Source organism: Pteropus vampyrus, unplaced genomic scaffold (assembly GCF_000151845.1).
Source record: "Pteropus vampyrus isolate Shadow unplaced genomic scaffold, Pvam_2.0 Scaffold367, whole genome shotgun sequence".
NCBI classification, from domain to species: domain Eukaryota; kingdom Metazoa; phylum Chordata; class Mammalia; order Chiroptera; family Pteropodidae; genus Pteropus; species Pteropus vampyrus.
In genome coordinates, this window is record NW_011889148.1 from 915721 (window position 1) to 932905 (window position 17185).

The 17185-nt window shown below is 45.4% G+C and overlaps 1 protein-coding gene and 1 pseudogene across 2 annotated transcripts; both read left to right on the forward strand.

The window, feature by feature from the left end:
• The first annotated feature begins 9018 nt into the window (after positions 1–9018).
• Positions 9019–9134, forward strand: LOC111731369 (annotated as a pseudogene).
• Positions 9135–12286: 3152 nt separating this feature from the next.
• Positions 12287–16104, forward strand: IFI27L2 (interferon alpha inducible protein 27 like 2). 2 transcript variants are annotated; one of them, XM_023522960.1, is made up of 5 exons: positions 12287–12424; positions 12577–12606; positions 13175–13336; positions 13933–14018; positions 14836–16104. In XM_023522960.1, the coding sequence occupies exons 1-5, from the start codon at positions 12418–12420 to the stop codon at positions 14845–14847; spliced, it is 297 nt and encodes a 98-aa protein (XP_023378728.1). In that variant the 5' UTR covers positions 12287–12417; the 3' UTR covers positions 14848–16104. The 2 variants fall into 2 exon arrangements, with proteins under 2 accessions (XP_023378728.1, XP_011377910.1); XM_011379608.2 differs by lacking the exon at positions 14836–16104 and having other exon boundaries at positions 12294–12424; positions 13933–14142.
• The last annotated feature ends 1081 nt before the right edge of the window (positions 16105–17185 follow it).

The window sequence follows — 17185 nt, forward strand, 5'->3', positions numbered from 1 at the left end:
CAGGCGGGAAAATTCGAGACAATTCAACAGCCAGTGCACTGGCCCCGGGGCCGCCTGCAGTAAGCTGGGTGGCCGCGGGCAGGCGTCCTTGTTTCTGGGCCCGTTTCCCCAGCTGCCCAGCAGACAGGCTGGGCTCTCGGGCTCCCTCACCTCCACCCCTCCTCCCCGACTTTCTCAGACTCCTTAGTGCTGAAATTATCACTCATCTATTGGACCCTTTTCATCCTTCTTTTCCTTCTCTAGATCAGCGACTCTGAGTATGTCGGTCCTTAGCCAAAGGCCAGCACGCTTTGACCGCAGAGAAAAACATGTGTCCAGGCCACTAGGAAATCCAGAACCTGGACACCTGGCCTCAACCTCCCCTCCCTTCTTGAGTTCAGCCCAAAGAAGTCCATCATCTCTACCATCGCAGATCCTTCTGGCAGATTGCAGCAGCCTCTATTATTTCAATGTATAATTTACATGGCCCGTTTCCACTGCCAAGGACAGCTCACAAAGCACACTTGATCCTGCACAGGGAAACTACAAGCTCTGCCCTCTGAGAGCTGTGTGCTCCCCACCTACGGCCACATACAACTTTCCTGAAGCCTTTCACTTGACTGGGGCACCTCACTAGGCCAGGAACAATGGGACCTCAGAATGACAGGACAGTCACCACAGTTTCAAGGCTGCTCTGGAGGCAGGGGCGTGGGTGAGGTGAAGCGCACTGGATGGTTTGCAGCCGCTGCAGAGCTGTACCTGGCAAGCTGGAGCCCGCAGCTTCCCCAGTTACATCTTAGGGTTGAGGAGCATGGCGAACCAGGCATCGGGTTCCCAACCGGGAACCAGGAACCTAGGCTCCGATTCCGTGATGCTGCCTGTTCCCCAGAAGGCTTCGGACACGTCATGCCAACTCTCTGGACTTCAGCCCCCTCACCTGTAAAATATCAGTGCACTAGCTCCTGCCTTGCTGGCCTCACAGGGTTGCGGCAAGGATCAAAAGGAGTAACACGCAGAGAAGTTCGTTTTAAGACGCTCTACTCTGGCTACTCAGAGTGCGGTCCGTGGACTAGCAGCACCAGCAGCACCTGGGAGCTCGTTAGAAATGCAGGATTCCGGGCCCCTCTCCAGACCTGCTGAATCAGAATCTGATTTTTACCAAGCTCCTCCCCACCCCCGGGCGATTTGTGCGGGAAGTTCTGTGATAGACCAACACAAGTATGCTGGGAAAGGGTGGCTGGGGCGGGGAGAAGCTGTGCGACTCTGAGCCTGGAGCTCTTAGTTCAAATTCCGCTCTGCCACGGACTCCCTGCGCGGCCTTGGGAAAGCTGCCGAACCTCGTTTCCTCAATGAGAAAAGAGGGCCATGCTGCTGTAGTATGAGAATGTGGGATAAAGAGGAGAGCGGGCAGAGGGCGGAGTGGCAGGGACACATTCCTGGTGGGAGAAAGGGAAGGAAAGAGGAAGGCGGGGGGGGGGGGGGTGGGGGGGTGGTTCTAGCCGGATGGGAAATGAAGATGATGGAGATGAGCAGGAAACAGACCAGCACTTCCTTCTTCCTGCCCTGTGTCATCTCCACCCCATCTCTTCCCCAGTCACCAAAGCCTCTTGACATGGACTGTCAAGTTAGCTACTGCCCAAAGGCAGCCGAAGCGTGGACAGCTCCCGCTTGCTGTCAAATAGCTAAAGGTGACAACCACTGCAGATGGGAAGAGATGGCCAGGGCCCGGGGCTACAAGAGCTCCTGGTTCCTCCAGGAGGCCTGGAGGTTTTTCAGCCTGCCCCCAGGCCTCAGAGCATCCCATGTGTGGTACCTGGAGACCCAGGACTAAGGTCAGCAAGTGAATGTGGGAAGCAACCCTCCAGGTTGCAAAGCGGGCAGCTGAGGGGGTCTTGCAGGCTGTCTCGGAGGCATCGCCTACACGTTTAATAAGTAACATCTTATTACACTGGATTTTCTATTAAGCAAGCTTCTTGATACAACCTGAAGGTGAGGATATTTGACCTGTGTTTCAAAATCTTCCAGCAATGCTGGGAAATGGACTGCGTCACACTCAACAAAATTCGATTCAAGTAATTACCCAGGGAGAGGTATTATAATTGCACAGATGTAAGTGCTCCATTTCGTGGGGTTAAAAATACCGACTTCCAGAGCTGTGATGAGCGTTAAATGAGATAACGTGTGGACTGCTCTTGGCACACGCACCTTTAGTCTCTTCCCTGAAGTCTTGCAGCTGAATTGAAAGCATCGCTCTGGCCCAGAAGCCTCTGCCTTGGCCTTGGCCCTGGCAGTTGCATTCTAATGGCTCTGCTAATCGATGTTCCAAGTACAGTGATGGAGCCCCAGGCCCCGATCCTAAAAGTCCCAACTCACAGCCAGTGGAGTTTTTTTCCGAGAAATCTCTTCTGATTTTTTCAAGCACCGCAAGCGTGCTTGTGGCCCTCTTGATTTCTGCAGCCCAAAACAGATCCTTTGAGGAAATCGAGTTAAAGAAATCCTCACAGGCAGGAGTTTTAAAGGCCCCTAGAAAATGTACAGGTCAGCCTGTGGGATAAACTGGACAAGAAATACTGTGCACTGACCAGGTGTGGGACACTGAATTCCTAGCCCTAGTTCCTCGCCCCTCTGTCTCCACACCCTTACCACAACCTCGTTTGAGGCAGGGTAATTCCATTGTCTTAGGTTTGAGGCTTGACCATGTGGCTTGCTTGGGCCAAGAGAATGGAATAGAAGTGACAGCATGCCAGTTTCAAGCTGAGGCCTTATTAAGTCTCCTATGTTTCTGCCATCGCCATAAAAGAACTTCCCCCTGGGTAGCTGCAGCCCCATTGCTCTGCCGGACTCCAGGATGAACACACATGGAGCGGAGCCACCCCACACAGACCACCCAGTCAAGCCCAGCCGAGATGACCAGAACTGCCCCCCCCTGCCTACGGAGACACAATGACAACAAATGACTGTTGTTTTAAGCCACTGCATTTGGGTCAGTTTATTAGGCGGTGTTGTAGGAAACCAATACACCGTGCAAGAGAATTTAAAAAAATCAGATGTGAAGAAAAGAAATGGGGAGTGAGAACAGAGGGAGAAGGTGAGAGGTGTTTATCCTACGTTAGCTCATTCAGGATAAACACCGCCGTGTGTCTCGACTACAGGTACACGTAGTGATAATGCACCTTGGCATCGCCCAGCCTGGTCGTACCAGCTGCACGTAATCCTGGAAACCGAGGTAAGACCAAGACCAGAAGGAGCAAAGGTCACAGGGATGCAGGAAAGCAACTCGATATGGGCTCCACTGACTCCTCTTTGGGGACAAAGTGTTTGACATGTAGAAAATGTAAATCAATATTTGCTGAAAGAATAAATGAACTCTACTTTGATACAGGCTCTTGGGACCATGAGAGGTCATCTCACAGACTAGTAGGTGCTCCGATTCTCCAGAATGACAAGGAACAACCCAAGGGAACCTTAAAATAAGCTAGTCCTCTCCCATGCAAAGGAGATGAGGGTGGGTCATTTCAGGGGGACACAAGCCCGGCCCCGGTGGGCATAAAGGGAAAGACCAATGCTGGGGGGATGAAAGCCTTTCTCCCCGAGGCCAGGAGCCAAGGGCTTGTGGCCTGCGGGCTGGATCGGCCCAAGGCCAGGCTGACCATGGTGTGGCGGTTGTCATGGATACTGGTGATGTCTTAATGTAAGACTGTCCAGAGACCCAGCTTGTCTGCAAAATTCAGAAGATCTGGCCCTAACAAGCCCCACGGGAGAGCATCTCCCATCTGTCTCCTCCTGTACAGGATGGAAGCCTCCGGATGGCCTCAGGCCTCCCCAGCCTCTGCCATCATTTATCATGGACTTTGCATCTCAGTTTCTCTTATACTGAAACACTATTTCTCAGTACACATGTCTGTATCCACAGTGGGACGATGACAGATGCACCTGTCCATGGAACAGGAGAGAGGATGAACATTGTGAAGACAAGGCGAGTTCCCCACTGTTTAATATGCGAAGCCCTGGGCAGTCCCTGAGCTGCCTGGATGCCAGCCCTGCAGCGAAGGCCACCGCAGACCTCCCCTCCCCCACGGCCCCACTGTTCCCACTTGGCTACTGAGGGAGGTCTGGCAGGGGAGGGGTCTCTCCTCCCAAGCAAGAGAAGACCAGACCGGCCCATCTTTCAGCTCTCAGTCTCATGGGAAAGGAAAGACCGAAACTCCTAAAAGAGAACAAAGCACATGGGCAAAAACCTGGAGATATCCAGCGGCCAGTACTCAAGCCCAGCCTGTTTTGAGATGAAGCCCTAGTCTTCCTACAAACACATCCCAATTATAGCTATGGACCCCTGACCTGCACCCTCCAGAGGGTGTTATCCGCCAGCCCTGTCGATGCTTTCAGTTTCAGTCTCGAATGAATCCCTCCAGGCTCCCAAATGAATGCCAGTGTCTATTACATTTAAAACATGTAGTAGGATCATAATGCGCACTTAAACTGTTCCTTTCGATTTTTCATCTAACTCAGAACAAAAGCCAAAGTCCTTTCACATGTCCGCAAGATCCTGTGCCACCATCCCCACCAGCGCACACGGAGCCAGCCTACCCTGAGCTCATCTTCAGCCCTCACTCACGCCTCTAGTCACACTCGCTTTCCTGGTGTTCGTCAAATACCTCCTGCCTCAGGACATTTGCACTTACCATTCTGTCTACCAGTGCTCTTCCCCGATTGCTGCATAACTCTTTATGCTTCTTCCATTCCTTTAGGTCGTTGCTCCAGTACCACGTTGGTGGATTATTCTTTCTGGACCACACTATCTACAGTAGCAGCTCCCACTCCAACATGCACTGTCATCTTCTTGAACTTGTTTAAAATAGCTTTAACATCCTCTGACATGTTAGGTACTGATGTGTTTGTTCGTTTAATGTTCACCTCCCCTACATGAGAGCAAAATTTTCTTTCTGTTCACTGCTCTTTTTCCAGGTTCTATAGCTGTATTTGGCATGTAGTAATGGTCGAGAATTATTTGCTGAATGAATAAATGAATGAGAGGCACTAGAAGCAGACACCAAGGCAGGTCGTGGTAGGACTTTAGGTAGATGAAGACATAAGGAAGTATGAGTAATAAGGTCTTTAAGAAGCATCTCACAACCCAAAAGCTGGATGTGGCCAGAGCTTGGAGGCCTCCAGAAATGAGCACACAGGTAGGACTTTCTCTCTCACACACTCTGGCTTCTCTCTGCACATTCGCTGCATTTCTTCTTATCAGCAGACCAGCTTTCTCTCTTACTCAGACCACACGACGATACTACAGAACTAAATAAATGCCCTCCCCCTGCCCCCTCCCTCCAAAAAACCTCCCATGCTTTATTATAGACCCGGCTATCCGGTTAACGTCTCTGTATCACTCTTTCCAAATTTCTAGGAAAAGAATCCCAGTTAGTCCAGATTTACCAACTGCCATCTATGATTCTATCAGTGTGGTCCAGGAAGTGAGGTCAAGTTCACAAGCTTAGATTCCAGAAGCCCATCCTGTGAATGGGCCAGAAAGAGCACTTAATGGCATGGGTGAGAACTGGGGAGACATCCTAAAAAGAAATTACTGGAAAACTTCTTTCAATGTGGGATTTCTGCTTGCTCAGTACAAAAGTTTGTTTCAAGAAAGGGAGCTACCCTGGCAGGCTTTTCCATTTAATTCAAGACAAGTGTGTTCCAGCCCTCAAAACAAACCTCAGTCCCTACCAAGCTGAGAGCTGTATGTGCGTTATCCAGCTCGCCTGCAATTGTGCCTCCGTTTGAGATGCTGCCACAAGGGGGCGCTCACAACCAGGACTCGAATTTCCCGCAAATTCTCTCCTCAAAACTCTGACTGCAGAAGGCTCGACCAGGTTGGATGTAGGTTGTCTGGGAGTCTGACAAAACTATGAGAGGGTAGGACTCTGGATCTCAGCATTCTTGGCCTGCTGCCCAGCGCTCAATTATATTTATTTAATATTTAAATTGAACTTATCTTTAGGTTTTCTATTTCTTCTTGGGTCAGTCTGCTAATTTCTAAAGGAATATCCATTTTATTAACATTGTTGAATTCACTTAAAGTTGTTTACAACATTTCTTTATTATTCTTTTAATGTTGTGATAACTACTATTTTATTCTTGATGATGGTGATTTTTGTTTTCTCTCGTTTTTTTCCTTTAGCAAGGAAAACTCTAGCTGGAATTTTTAAAGAGTTATTAAAATAAAAAGGGATTGTTCATTTTTTCTATTGTTTGTTTATTTCAGTGATTTCTGCTCTTGTCTTTATTTCTTTTCTTCTACTTACTTTGAATTTAATTTACTCTTCTTAATTTGTAAACAGGTAATTTATTTTAAATCTTTCTTCGCTTCTAATATAAACATTTAAAGCTGCACAAAAAAAATATTTCTAGGTACTGATTTAATCACATCCCACACATCTGGGTGTTTCATCTTCATTTAATTCAAACTATTTTCTAATTTCACTTGTGATTTTTTAGTTCGTCCCATTGATTATTGAGAAGCCTGTTACTCAATTCCCATATATTTAAAGAATTTCTAAATATCTTATTGTTATTGATTACTAATTTAATAGCCCTATGGCCAGTTAATGTACTCTGTATGTTTTCAATCATTTGACATTTATGAGATTTGTTTTATGGCCCAGTCTAATGGTATATCTTGGTAATTGGTCCATATGCTTTTTCATACAGTCTGACAATCTCTGCTTTTCACATAAAGTATTCAGTTCATTGATGTTTGAATAACCATCAATATGGTTGGGTTTGAGACTACCATCCTGCTATATTAGTATGCCATTTAGTTATTCAATTAACTTTTTAGCAAAGCCTCCTCGTGTTGTTTCTAGCACTTTTTCCAGAAACTGAAACCTGAATCTTTATCACATTCTATTTTTAGCTAATAGTCTACGTTACAAACAGTATCAGAAACTTACAATATTAAATTCCAATTATCTCTCCCCTGCCCTTTGCGTGCTTGTCATATATTTCACTTCTATCTATGTTTATAACCCCATAATACATTGTCATTATTTTCAATAATTATTTTTAAGATTATATTCATATTGTATGTAAAGACAATTTGAAAGGTCTTTTATATTAACCCACGTAGTCACCTCTTCTTATGCTCTTGGCTCCTTTCTGCACGTGCAGGTCCCAGTCTCGTTTCAGTTCCCTTCAGCCTGAATAAATTTCTTTCAAATTTCTTAAAGCATGCATCTGCTAAGAAAAAAAATTTATGTGCTTTGGTTCATCTTAAAATGTATTTATTTCTTTCATTTTTGCAAGGTATTTTCACTAGATATAGAATTCTAGATTGATAAAGTTTTTTCTTTCAATTCTTTTTAAAGTCATCATTCTGCTGTCTCCTGGTCACCATTATTTTTTATTTTAAAAGATTGCTATTAATTTTGTTTCTATATAAATGTTCCTTTTTTCCTCTGGCTGATTATAATTTTTAAATTTCAATTTGTGGTTGTCAGAAGTTTGACTATAATGTCCCTTGGTGATTTATCCTCTTTGGGGTTTACTGAGCTTTCTGGATCGATGAGCTACTGTTTTTATCTTTATTAAATTTATAAAATTTTTAACCAATATTCTTTCAAATATCATTTTTAATCTACCATTTCTCTTGTCACTCGATACTATTTCACAAGTTTTTGAAGTTCTGTTTATTTTTCCATTTTTTTCCCTTTCTATGCTTCAGTTGGATCATCTTTATTTACTTTTCTTCAACTTTAGTTCTCTTGTTGTGTCTGGTATGCTATTAATCCCACTCTGAATTTATAATTTCATATATTGTATTTTTTAGGTCCATGATTTCCATTTAGTTCTCTTTTAGAGCATCCGACTTTCTCTTGAAATTTCCAATCATTCAATCATTATATTTATGCTTTCTTCTAGATTCTTTCATATATTTATCAAAATTATTTTAAAGTATATTTCTGATAATTCCAACATATGGGTCATCTGTGGGACTGTGTCTATTAACTGATTTTCCTTCTTGATTACAGGTTACCCTCTCCTGCTCCTTTGTATATCTTATATATATATATGTATTTTTTTGATCCTGGACACTGTATCTAGGAAAGACTTATTTCTATGGAGTTAGTTATTTTATATTTCTGTGTCAACAGCTCTTTAATGACTTTAAAGCAGGGGTTGGCCAACTATAGCTCACAGGCCAAATCCAGCTCACAATCTGTTTTTGTACAGATCGTGAAATAAAAATGGCTTTTACATTTTTAAAGAATAAAGAAGGAGGAGAAGAATATGCTATAGAGACTATAAGTGACCTAATGTTTGTTCTCTGTCCCATAACAGAATAGTTGTCATCACCAGCTTCAAAGAAAAAAAAAATATATATATTGTTTATTCATTGATTTCTTGTTTTTCACATTCCTCTACATCTTAGCCAGAGGCAGAACTTCTCATATTGTGGTTTTAATTTCTATTTCCTGATTCTCAGTGAGATTGTGTGTCTTTTCATATATGTACTGGTTATTTGAATAGCCTCATTTTGTGGTTTCTTAAATCCCTTGCATATTTTTCTACTGGTTTGCCTTTTTATTGATTTGTAGGAGTAATATATGTATTCCAGATATCAGTCTTTTGTTGGTTATGTTTGTGACAAATGTTTTTTCCCACTGTGTGGTTTAAATTTTCATTCTCATGGTGTCTTTGTTGAATAGCGCTTCTTAATTTTAATGTATTAAAATTAATAACCTTTTCCCTTATGCTTAAGTGCTTTTTTGTGTTTGGTTTACGCTTACGGTTTTTATTTGCAGCTTCCAGAAAATCAGAAATGATACAGTTGGCAATACTCAGGAGAGACTAATAACATGGCCGGTTTATATTTGAATTTTAGGTTATCTTTGAAAACAGCTTTTATAAACAGTAAAGTCTATTCATGGTTTGGGTTTTTTAATTAACATTAAGGATGTGATTCCATAGTGTAGCAGTTAGCACGTCTGCTTTACGCGCAGGAGGTCCTGGGTTTGTGCCCCAGTGGATCCACAGTCTATGGTCTATGGCCTTGCCACCCTGAACAAGCCCGATGTCTGATCTCTGAAGCTAAGCAGGGCCAGGCTTGGTTAGTACTTGGATGGGAGACCACCTAGGAAGACCAGGTGCTGTAGGCATAAATAATAATAATAATAATTTTTAAAAAATTAACATTGAAATTTTCCAAATAAAAATTAAATGCTAATATCCTTAACTTTTTAGGTTTAATTAAAACTTCAATATCCTATGTATAAACCTAAGAGGATATTTACAACCCAGTTAATCAAATCCTGTAAATATTTTAGGTTGTATATATAGTCACATAACCAGTTTTTTTTTAGGTTTATATATATAATCAATTTTATTTTTAAACACTGCATTTGTTTCTAACAAGCAAACCCTTCCCATGAACACTGGCAAATCTTATAAATCTAATGAATAAATATACAATTTTTAATTTTTTAACATTATCTACAAAATTGGTTTAAAAATCTAATGTTTCATCTTTATAATCACAAGATTAAATCTCTTACTAAAGTACACCATTAAAATTAGAATCATAATTCTAATCTGTCACATATACCAAATTATTATGCACAAGTAAAATATTCAATACTCAAAAATTATTCTTGAAACAAATGTCAAAATATGAATATCATTGGTTTTATATTTTATTTTCTCTTTTAAATAATTATAAACATTCCTAGGTTTTTAAAGTTATCTTCTAAGATGGTTGTTTTTAACAGAGGCGGTACTGCCCCCTAGGGGACATTTTCAAAATTCGATGACATGTTTTTTGTAGTCAAAGTGATGGAGGGATGCTCTAGAATTTAGTACTAGGACCCAGGGATGCCTGACATCCTGAAATATGCAGAACAGTCCCATACGACTAAAAGTTACCCTGTACAAATTTCAAAGGTCCCTTCACGTAAGCAAAAGAATTCATAATTACCTGAACCTAGAACTTCACCACGTTTTCCATGGGTTTTTTGCATAGTTTCGATATAGATTAGATTTTCCAGGCATTGCAATTATCTTGAAAATCAGAGAGAAATTGTACTTTGATATGTTCTGACATTTACCAAGAGTTATTGATCATTTCAGAAAATCGTGTTGCCAGTAGCAATGTCATTCTTGGGTACTTGAATCAGCTGCCACATTCATGGTGATTAGATATAAATATATGGATAGGGAAATATAGATACATTTCTTAAGCCCTTGTTTCAAATAATAAAATACAACAAAACAATTACTAATTTTCAGTTGAATATTATTTTATCTTAAATCTAAACTTAAATGAATACAAGCAACTGATTCATTATATCTTCTGGTATAATAGTGCTTGAGCATATACATATTGAAATACACACTTTTTATTGTAAATAACCTTTTATTGCTCTTGTATACTATAATTTCGGTGGTATATTGTGCATAACTAGATATTATTATGTGTGAATCCTATTTCAAGATAGTAGAGACTATTTCAAAGTATTTTTAAGCTTCACAAAAAATATGTAGCCTTGTATTAGTAGTTCTGATACTGCCATGCTGTATACTGAAATTGAACAATTAAGAAATGGCTGACAGGTGAAGGGGCCCATGTTTTTCTCTATTGGAGTAGGAATTAACAGATAAGAGAGGGAGGAGGCTAGAATGGCCCATGTGATGATGGATTAGAGTTGGAGACATCAATGTGAACTCATGTTTGGCTCAACATCCATACAGGTACTTACAAATAAAAATTTTTATAGGTATGTGTATATACATGGGTTACACAAATATCTATTTCCTTGCTCAGTAGCTGAGAGGGCCTAGAAGCAATAACGCCCCAATAGCAATGAGCACACCTAGCATGCAGGTGTTGAAGTCAATACCATGTTCTAATAAAAGAAATCAGGATTCCAATTCTAGGACTGGGACGAGAAATAGACTAAATGAGCCAAGAGCATCCTTAAAAAATAAAGTTTATTTAAAAATATGTACTCGTTACATGAAGACAACTACAACATTTTACCAAGGACTATAAAAACATTTTTGAATAAAAAGAAAAACTTATCATGTTCATGGATGTAAGGAATAGCTTTCGTAAAGATGTCGCTCCTTAAATATTTATTCAAAAATTTAGCTCTATTTCAATCAAAATAGCAAAGAATTTTTTACTTTGGGAATTGAAAAAATATTTTAAAAGTTCATCTTAAGAATTAATAGGTAGGAAAAGCTAGAAGAGTTTTAAAACCTAAAACGAAATAGGACAGTCAGATATTAAATATTAGATTTATAAACATTATAACAGTGTAATATTGTTGCCTGAAGAGATAGCTTCAAACTAAGTGTAGATACTAGGATATAAATTTTGAACATAAAGATGGAATTTCAAAGCAAAGAAAAATTGAAAAATAATAAATGGTGTTGTTGGAACAATTGCCTAAGACATATACAGACATGTAAAGCACCCTATATGTACCAAACTAAACTCTCAGTTGATTAAAAAGTTAATTTTAAAAACTGAAATCTCAGAAGAACCTAAAGAAAATACAGGTGATGACGTATCTAATAACTAGTAGAAGGGACCTTTTTAGGCACATGAAGACAAAAACAATAAACTAAAACACTGGCAAATTTCCATAAGTGTTAAAACCTTTCTGTGTTTAAAAAAAAAAAAAAAAAAAAAAAAAAAAAAAAAAAGACCGTGATGAGCTGGAAACAAAATTTGGCAACATCTGTGAAAATGGATTAAGATAGTTAATATATGACAAATTCCAATACATTTGTAAGGGAAAACAAATACTTCAGTGGAAAAAAAGGTCAATGAGTACAATAAGACAATTCACAAAATAAGGACTGAATAAGCATAATAAACTTAAAAATTGTTTAACCTCATTAGAAGTAAAAAAAAAAAAATTAAAATAAGTCACCATTTTCACCCTTCGTCAGCAAAGTTTTTTTTTTGTTTTTTGTTTTTTAATGACAAAGCTAATTTCTAGTAGAGCAAAGTAGATCCTCCCACATACTTTTGGGGGGAGTGTAAAACAATACGATATTTTTGGAGAGCAACCTAACAGTCATATCAAGCGCCATGACAAATGCATAGTTCTTGACGCAGCAATTCTACCTACAGGAAAATATTATCAGAAAACCCTTGTGCACCGTGACGTAAACACCTCCTGCCCTGATAACTTACAAGAGCAAAACTGACAGAGAATTCCAACTCTTAAAAAGGGGAGCCGATACACTGAACTATATGGCACATGCGCAGGGCGATCTAAGCGAGCTGGCGGGTGCAAGGCGCGTCCTGCCTGTTGCAGGACCCAGGAGCCGCTGCGAGGGGCGGGCCGTGTCCCCATTGGTTCGCTGGGGGAAGAAACACCCCACGGAGCGCAGTCATTTCTTGAGCTGAGCTGGGACCAGGAGGGCCTCACCATGATGAGTGAGTCGCGCTGTCCCACCGGGATGGCAGCCTGGGCCGGGGGCGAGCCTCCCCGACCCCAACCCCGACCCACGAAGGGCCAGAGGAGTCGCTTCTCTCCCTCAGTCCCTCAACCAACTAACTGTCCCCCACCCCCCTCTCTGTCTCCCTAGAGCGGGCGGCTGCTGCTGTAATCGGAGGAGGTGAGTTACCTGGATCCCCTCCACCGCCAGGCCTTCGCGGGGCCCCTCACCCCGAGATGGCGGGAGACCTTAGAGACGCGGCACTGCGCGGGGGGAGAGGGTTACGAGGGCTGGCTCAGCCCCACCCTCCCCTCCCGGAGCCCTCTGGAGACTGAGGGGCAGATGCTCACGATGCCCTGGCGGAAGAGGCCACCTGGACCCCCACCCAGCGGCTCCTGTAGTCCTGATAGATGATGAGCGTGCAGAGAGGAGTGCACTTGAAAGGGGGGTGCTGCTAAAAACTGCAATGGTTTGTCTCGCCCCCCACATTTACACAACACACACACACGCCCCTGGGGCTCAGTGAGGGGTAGTGAACTCCCCAGCGTCACCCAGCAAGTTAGAGAGCTGACTATGCCTGGACCTCCCATGACGTCTCTGCCCCAAGCTGGCTCCGCGCTGCGCACCCTTTTCTGTATCTCGGCACCCTTCTCCAAGCTCGGAGCAGACTCCCCAGAAACTGTCACGGAATTCCTAAGGGGGTCCGCTTCTGGAGCCCACCCTCCGACCTAGTGCCTCTTCCCCGCAGTCGTGGCCGTGGGGGCTGTGCCCGCGGTGCTGAGCATGGCCGGCTTCACCGGGGCAGGGATTGCGGCCTCTTCCTTAGCGGCCAAGATGATGTCAGCTGCTGCCATCGCCAACGGGGGCGGAGTTCCGGCTGGCAGCCTGGTGGCCACTCTACAGTCTGTGGGTAAGCGTCCTGGCCAGGAGGGTTGCGGGAGGTGGACCAGAGCCAGAAGAAAATTCAGCCCAGAGGCTCAGCCCGAGGGAGGGCCTGTGCTCTCCCTCCAGTTCCGTGGTCCTCAGTGTCCCTAGTCCTTTGTCTCTCCCTCACTGTCCTCTTGCTGCCCGCTTCTGGGTGAGGTTTGGGGTAGAAGTGGAGGGTTGAGGGGGTTCTGGGAAGGAGAGGAAGGGAAGGAGCCCGGGGTGAGTGATGTTTGAGCTCTGGGTTCAGTTCTACCCAAATCTGACAACTGGGTGGTCGGTCTAGGCAGGTCCCCTCACCTCTCTGGGCCTCAGTGACCTCCTGTGTAAAGTAGGGAGACCCACAGCTCTCAAGAGTTTGTGGCCGACTCTCCTCTGTCTCCCACTTCCCATGAATTCACCCTGTCTCTTTTCTCTCCCGCCCCCCTTCCTCGCTCTCTCTCTCTGCTGCCTCCAGCATTCTCTACCCAGAGCAGAGCCTTTGTGGTTTCAGGACCTGGAGGAGGGATCCAGGTGGGATCTCTGGGCCCTGGGAACTGGCCACTGCACGGTCCCCACGCTCACCCTCTGTCTCTTCCCTAGGGGCAGCCGGACTCTCTACGTCATCCAACATCCTCCTGGCCTCCACTGGGTCAGTTTTTGGGGCCTTGCTCGGAAATTTAAAAAAGGTACCACCTTCCTCTCCCTCAGCTGGACCCAGGGCTAAAGGGGACCAGGAGAAATCTCAAGTTCAACCTGCAAAACTCCCACTCGGGTCAGAGAAGCGTGTGAAATAAAGCTCCTGTGCAGATGTGCCTCTTCTTCTTCGCCCCTTGCACCCCGGGCTGGGGAGTCGTGAATCGGCGGTTCTTCCCACCTGCCTGGTCATGGAGGGTCAGAGAGGGGTGGTGGGCTGATCGAGCACAGAATCGGTCGTCAGAGGCTTTGGTTGGTCCTAGTCTTACAAGGGGTGGGCTATATAACCCCGGGGCCATTCATGGGCCTTCTGTGGGCCTCAGTGTACCCCTCATTCAGTGATGGGGTTGACAGAGGTTCCTGTCGGGAGGCCAAGGTGAGAGGTAGCCAGAATACCTATTGAGCCACTGATGCCAGGGCCCTTCGCCCTTCCTCCTGAATGGGCACTAGACATCCAGAGATGAGAAGACACCAGCCTTCCCTGCCTAACCGCAATATTTTTGTGGGGAGGCTGGCAAGTGAACCACCAGGACGGTACCCTATGCCAAACGTTACAGTGGGGTCTGGCACTTCAGGGGGTGGAGACTGAATCAGGAATGTCACTATGCTATGTCTGGAAATCGAAAGGGAACTGACATTCACCAGCTCCTACCCTGATGGCAAGCACTCTTGTGTGTCTCTGAGTCTCCGTGCACCTGCAGGATGCGGTCTCGTTTCTGCCAAAGAGGTATCATTCTCTGGAGTTTTTTGTTTGTTTGTGTTTGTGTGTGTGTGTGTGTGTGTGTGTGTTTCGTTTTGTTTTGTTTTTAGGATGAGCTGTAAAATAAATAGAAATAGAAGTGCTAAAACTTCTGCTTACACCCCAGCCGGCCATCTTAAGGAGACCTCCAGGATGCACACGCTGCATTCAGTAGACAAGTCAGCGGTCAGGAAGTGCTGCTTAGGATGTAAAAAGCTGGAGAGAGCATCACTCCCACCCCACAACAAGAAAAAGCCAGACAGCCTACAAAAGCATAACTTTTCTTAAACCCCTAAGAGAGCTGAAGTAGCAGGGCTACCAGATGGCCGGAACTCTCAGGAAATTCAGTGCCCCCCAGGAGAGCTCTGAGCCACCTGGGGCAGAGCGTGGGAGGGAGGTGGGGCTGCAGTGCCTGCAGGTGAGAATTCAGCTAAAAGTCTTGACTGCTCAAGGCCAAGCAGGGGCTGCTGTGAGCATGTGGAACCCTGGAGAGCTATAGAGACAAAAGTGGTCTATAGTTTTCGAAGGACCTACTGGGTGCTCCGAAGAAAGATGAGGGGCAGAAAGAAACCCAGAGAAAACTCCCCTCACTGAAGCAAGACAGGGAGCGGAGCCTCGGCTCCCACCTTCCTTCTCCCCCAGGAAACAAGAGCCTTTTGCTGCTGGGGGAAGGACAGGGAAGCCTGTAACCACTCCCCGCCCCTTCCGGAGCACAGATGGGTAAGAAAAAAAACGAGAACCCCTAAGACAGGTGCAAAAACTTTCTGGGCCTGTATTCAGAACCCACCCACCACCGGGAGAGGGGCAGGGCTATTGAGAAAACCCCACTGCCAGGCCCAGGCCCAGTGGCCTCCCCAGACTGGCTGGACAGGACCACGGAGAATGCCAGCGCCACCGCAGGAGTAGAGAGAGACCCTCTCCAAGACACACACACAGAATGGAACCCTGACGTCGGGGTGGAGCAGATACCGAGAAAAATCGGGCTCTACGGTGAAGCCGGTGGTGCGCTGACGCAACCACAGCAACAGCAAAATCCAAACTCAGCTCAACCCCTGATAAGATTGGCCTGACCTGCCGCCCCGCCCCCCGCCCCCTGGACAGGCCCAGCAGAAGGGGCGTACCCACTTCCTGGCATAAACGCTGTTCACCTCTGTGTCTACTGAGCTGTGCTGCGGACGCTGTTGGAGACTTCCCTGTACTCCCCGACACTCTTCCAGTACCTGCCAGCACCTTCACCTCCCTCCGAGGACCCCCTACCTTCTGAGGCCTACAAGGAAGTATCAGGTGTTGGTCCCTCAGAATAGCCCTCAGCCAGTGATGGATTTTAGTTAGGGGATGTACGACCCTCAGGTGGGACAGCAAGGCCCGCTCCACACGGTCTCGCAGAGGTCAGTAGGATTGGGCCTCCGTTGCCCACAGTACAAACCCACTCATTATTGGGCCCTTCCTTGACTGCCTGTCCTGACCTGTCACATCTCCTATTCCCTCCATACACACCTGGGTGCCCCCTGGTGTCACCACCCACATAAACCACTTGCACTCAGATCTTTGTCTTGGGTCTCAGCCTGAGGCAGCTTCCGGCCCCCGCCTCAGGCCTCATGCAGGAGCCCACGGGGCTGAGCCTGGGGCAGCCACGGCACTCCCAATAGGAACCTTCGCTGACCCCCTCATTGATTGAGGGTTCAGGCCCAATCCATCTCCTCTCAGGATGAGGCTCAGACAGGGGGCTCCACAGTCTCTCAGAGCAACCCGCCTGGTCAGGACCCCAGACAGGCCCAGGTCTGTCGGAATCCCAGCAGAGAGCACAGCTCGGGTTTGGGGCTGGCCCCTAAGCCAGACTACCCTGGACAACACCGCATGCCAAGGGCCATGGGGTAAGTCACTCGAAACCAGTGGATGGTCCCTAATTTGTCAGGGAAAATGTGGCCCAATCTCAGTTTGAAAAAGTGCTCCTCTCTAAAAAGTCCTTGTTACCAATGACACTCGAGGGTCCAGCTGGGGCTGGCCTCAAGGTGGCTGGCACCGGTGACCTGGTGACCTATCCCACCCCGCCTTGTTGCATCACTTTGAAATTGTTTGATTCATTACGAAAACAGTTTTATTTCCCTGAACATATGCCGCAGCTGAGAGGCAGCTGGCGGGCAAGGAGCCAGTTTAAGCCTCCAAATCTGGAAATAACCCACAGAGTTGACCGTTCTTGGCCTACAGCAAGACGCCCATCTTCGGCAGCGGCGGGAGTTAGGCACTTGGGGCCATTTCTTACAGCTTCTTTTGACAACGACCTAGGGGTCGGCATCACCTTTCTTGGAACGGTGAGCCGATTTTATGTGATGAGTCATGGGCAGTGTCTTGACCGCAGTAAATCTATTTTTAATGTTATTCGTTTTGATCCTCTCATTTCAGCACTTTTAGAGTTGCTCT

Excerpts from the sequence above, each read along its gene's own strand:
- IFI27L2 (XM_011379608.2), top strand. Across the intron at positions 12,607-13,174 it reads TGCTGCTGTAATCGGAGGAG|TCGTGGCCGTGGGGGCTGTG; the intron begins GTGAGTTACCTG and ends TCTTCCCCGCAG. Across the intron at positions 13,337-13,932 it reads GGCCACTCTACAGTCTGTGG|GGGCAGCCGGACTCTCTACG; the intron begins GTAAGCGTCCTG and ends TCTCTTCCCTAG.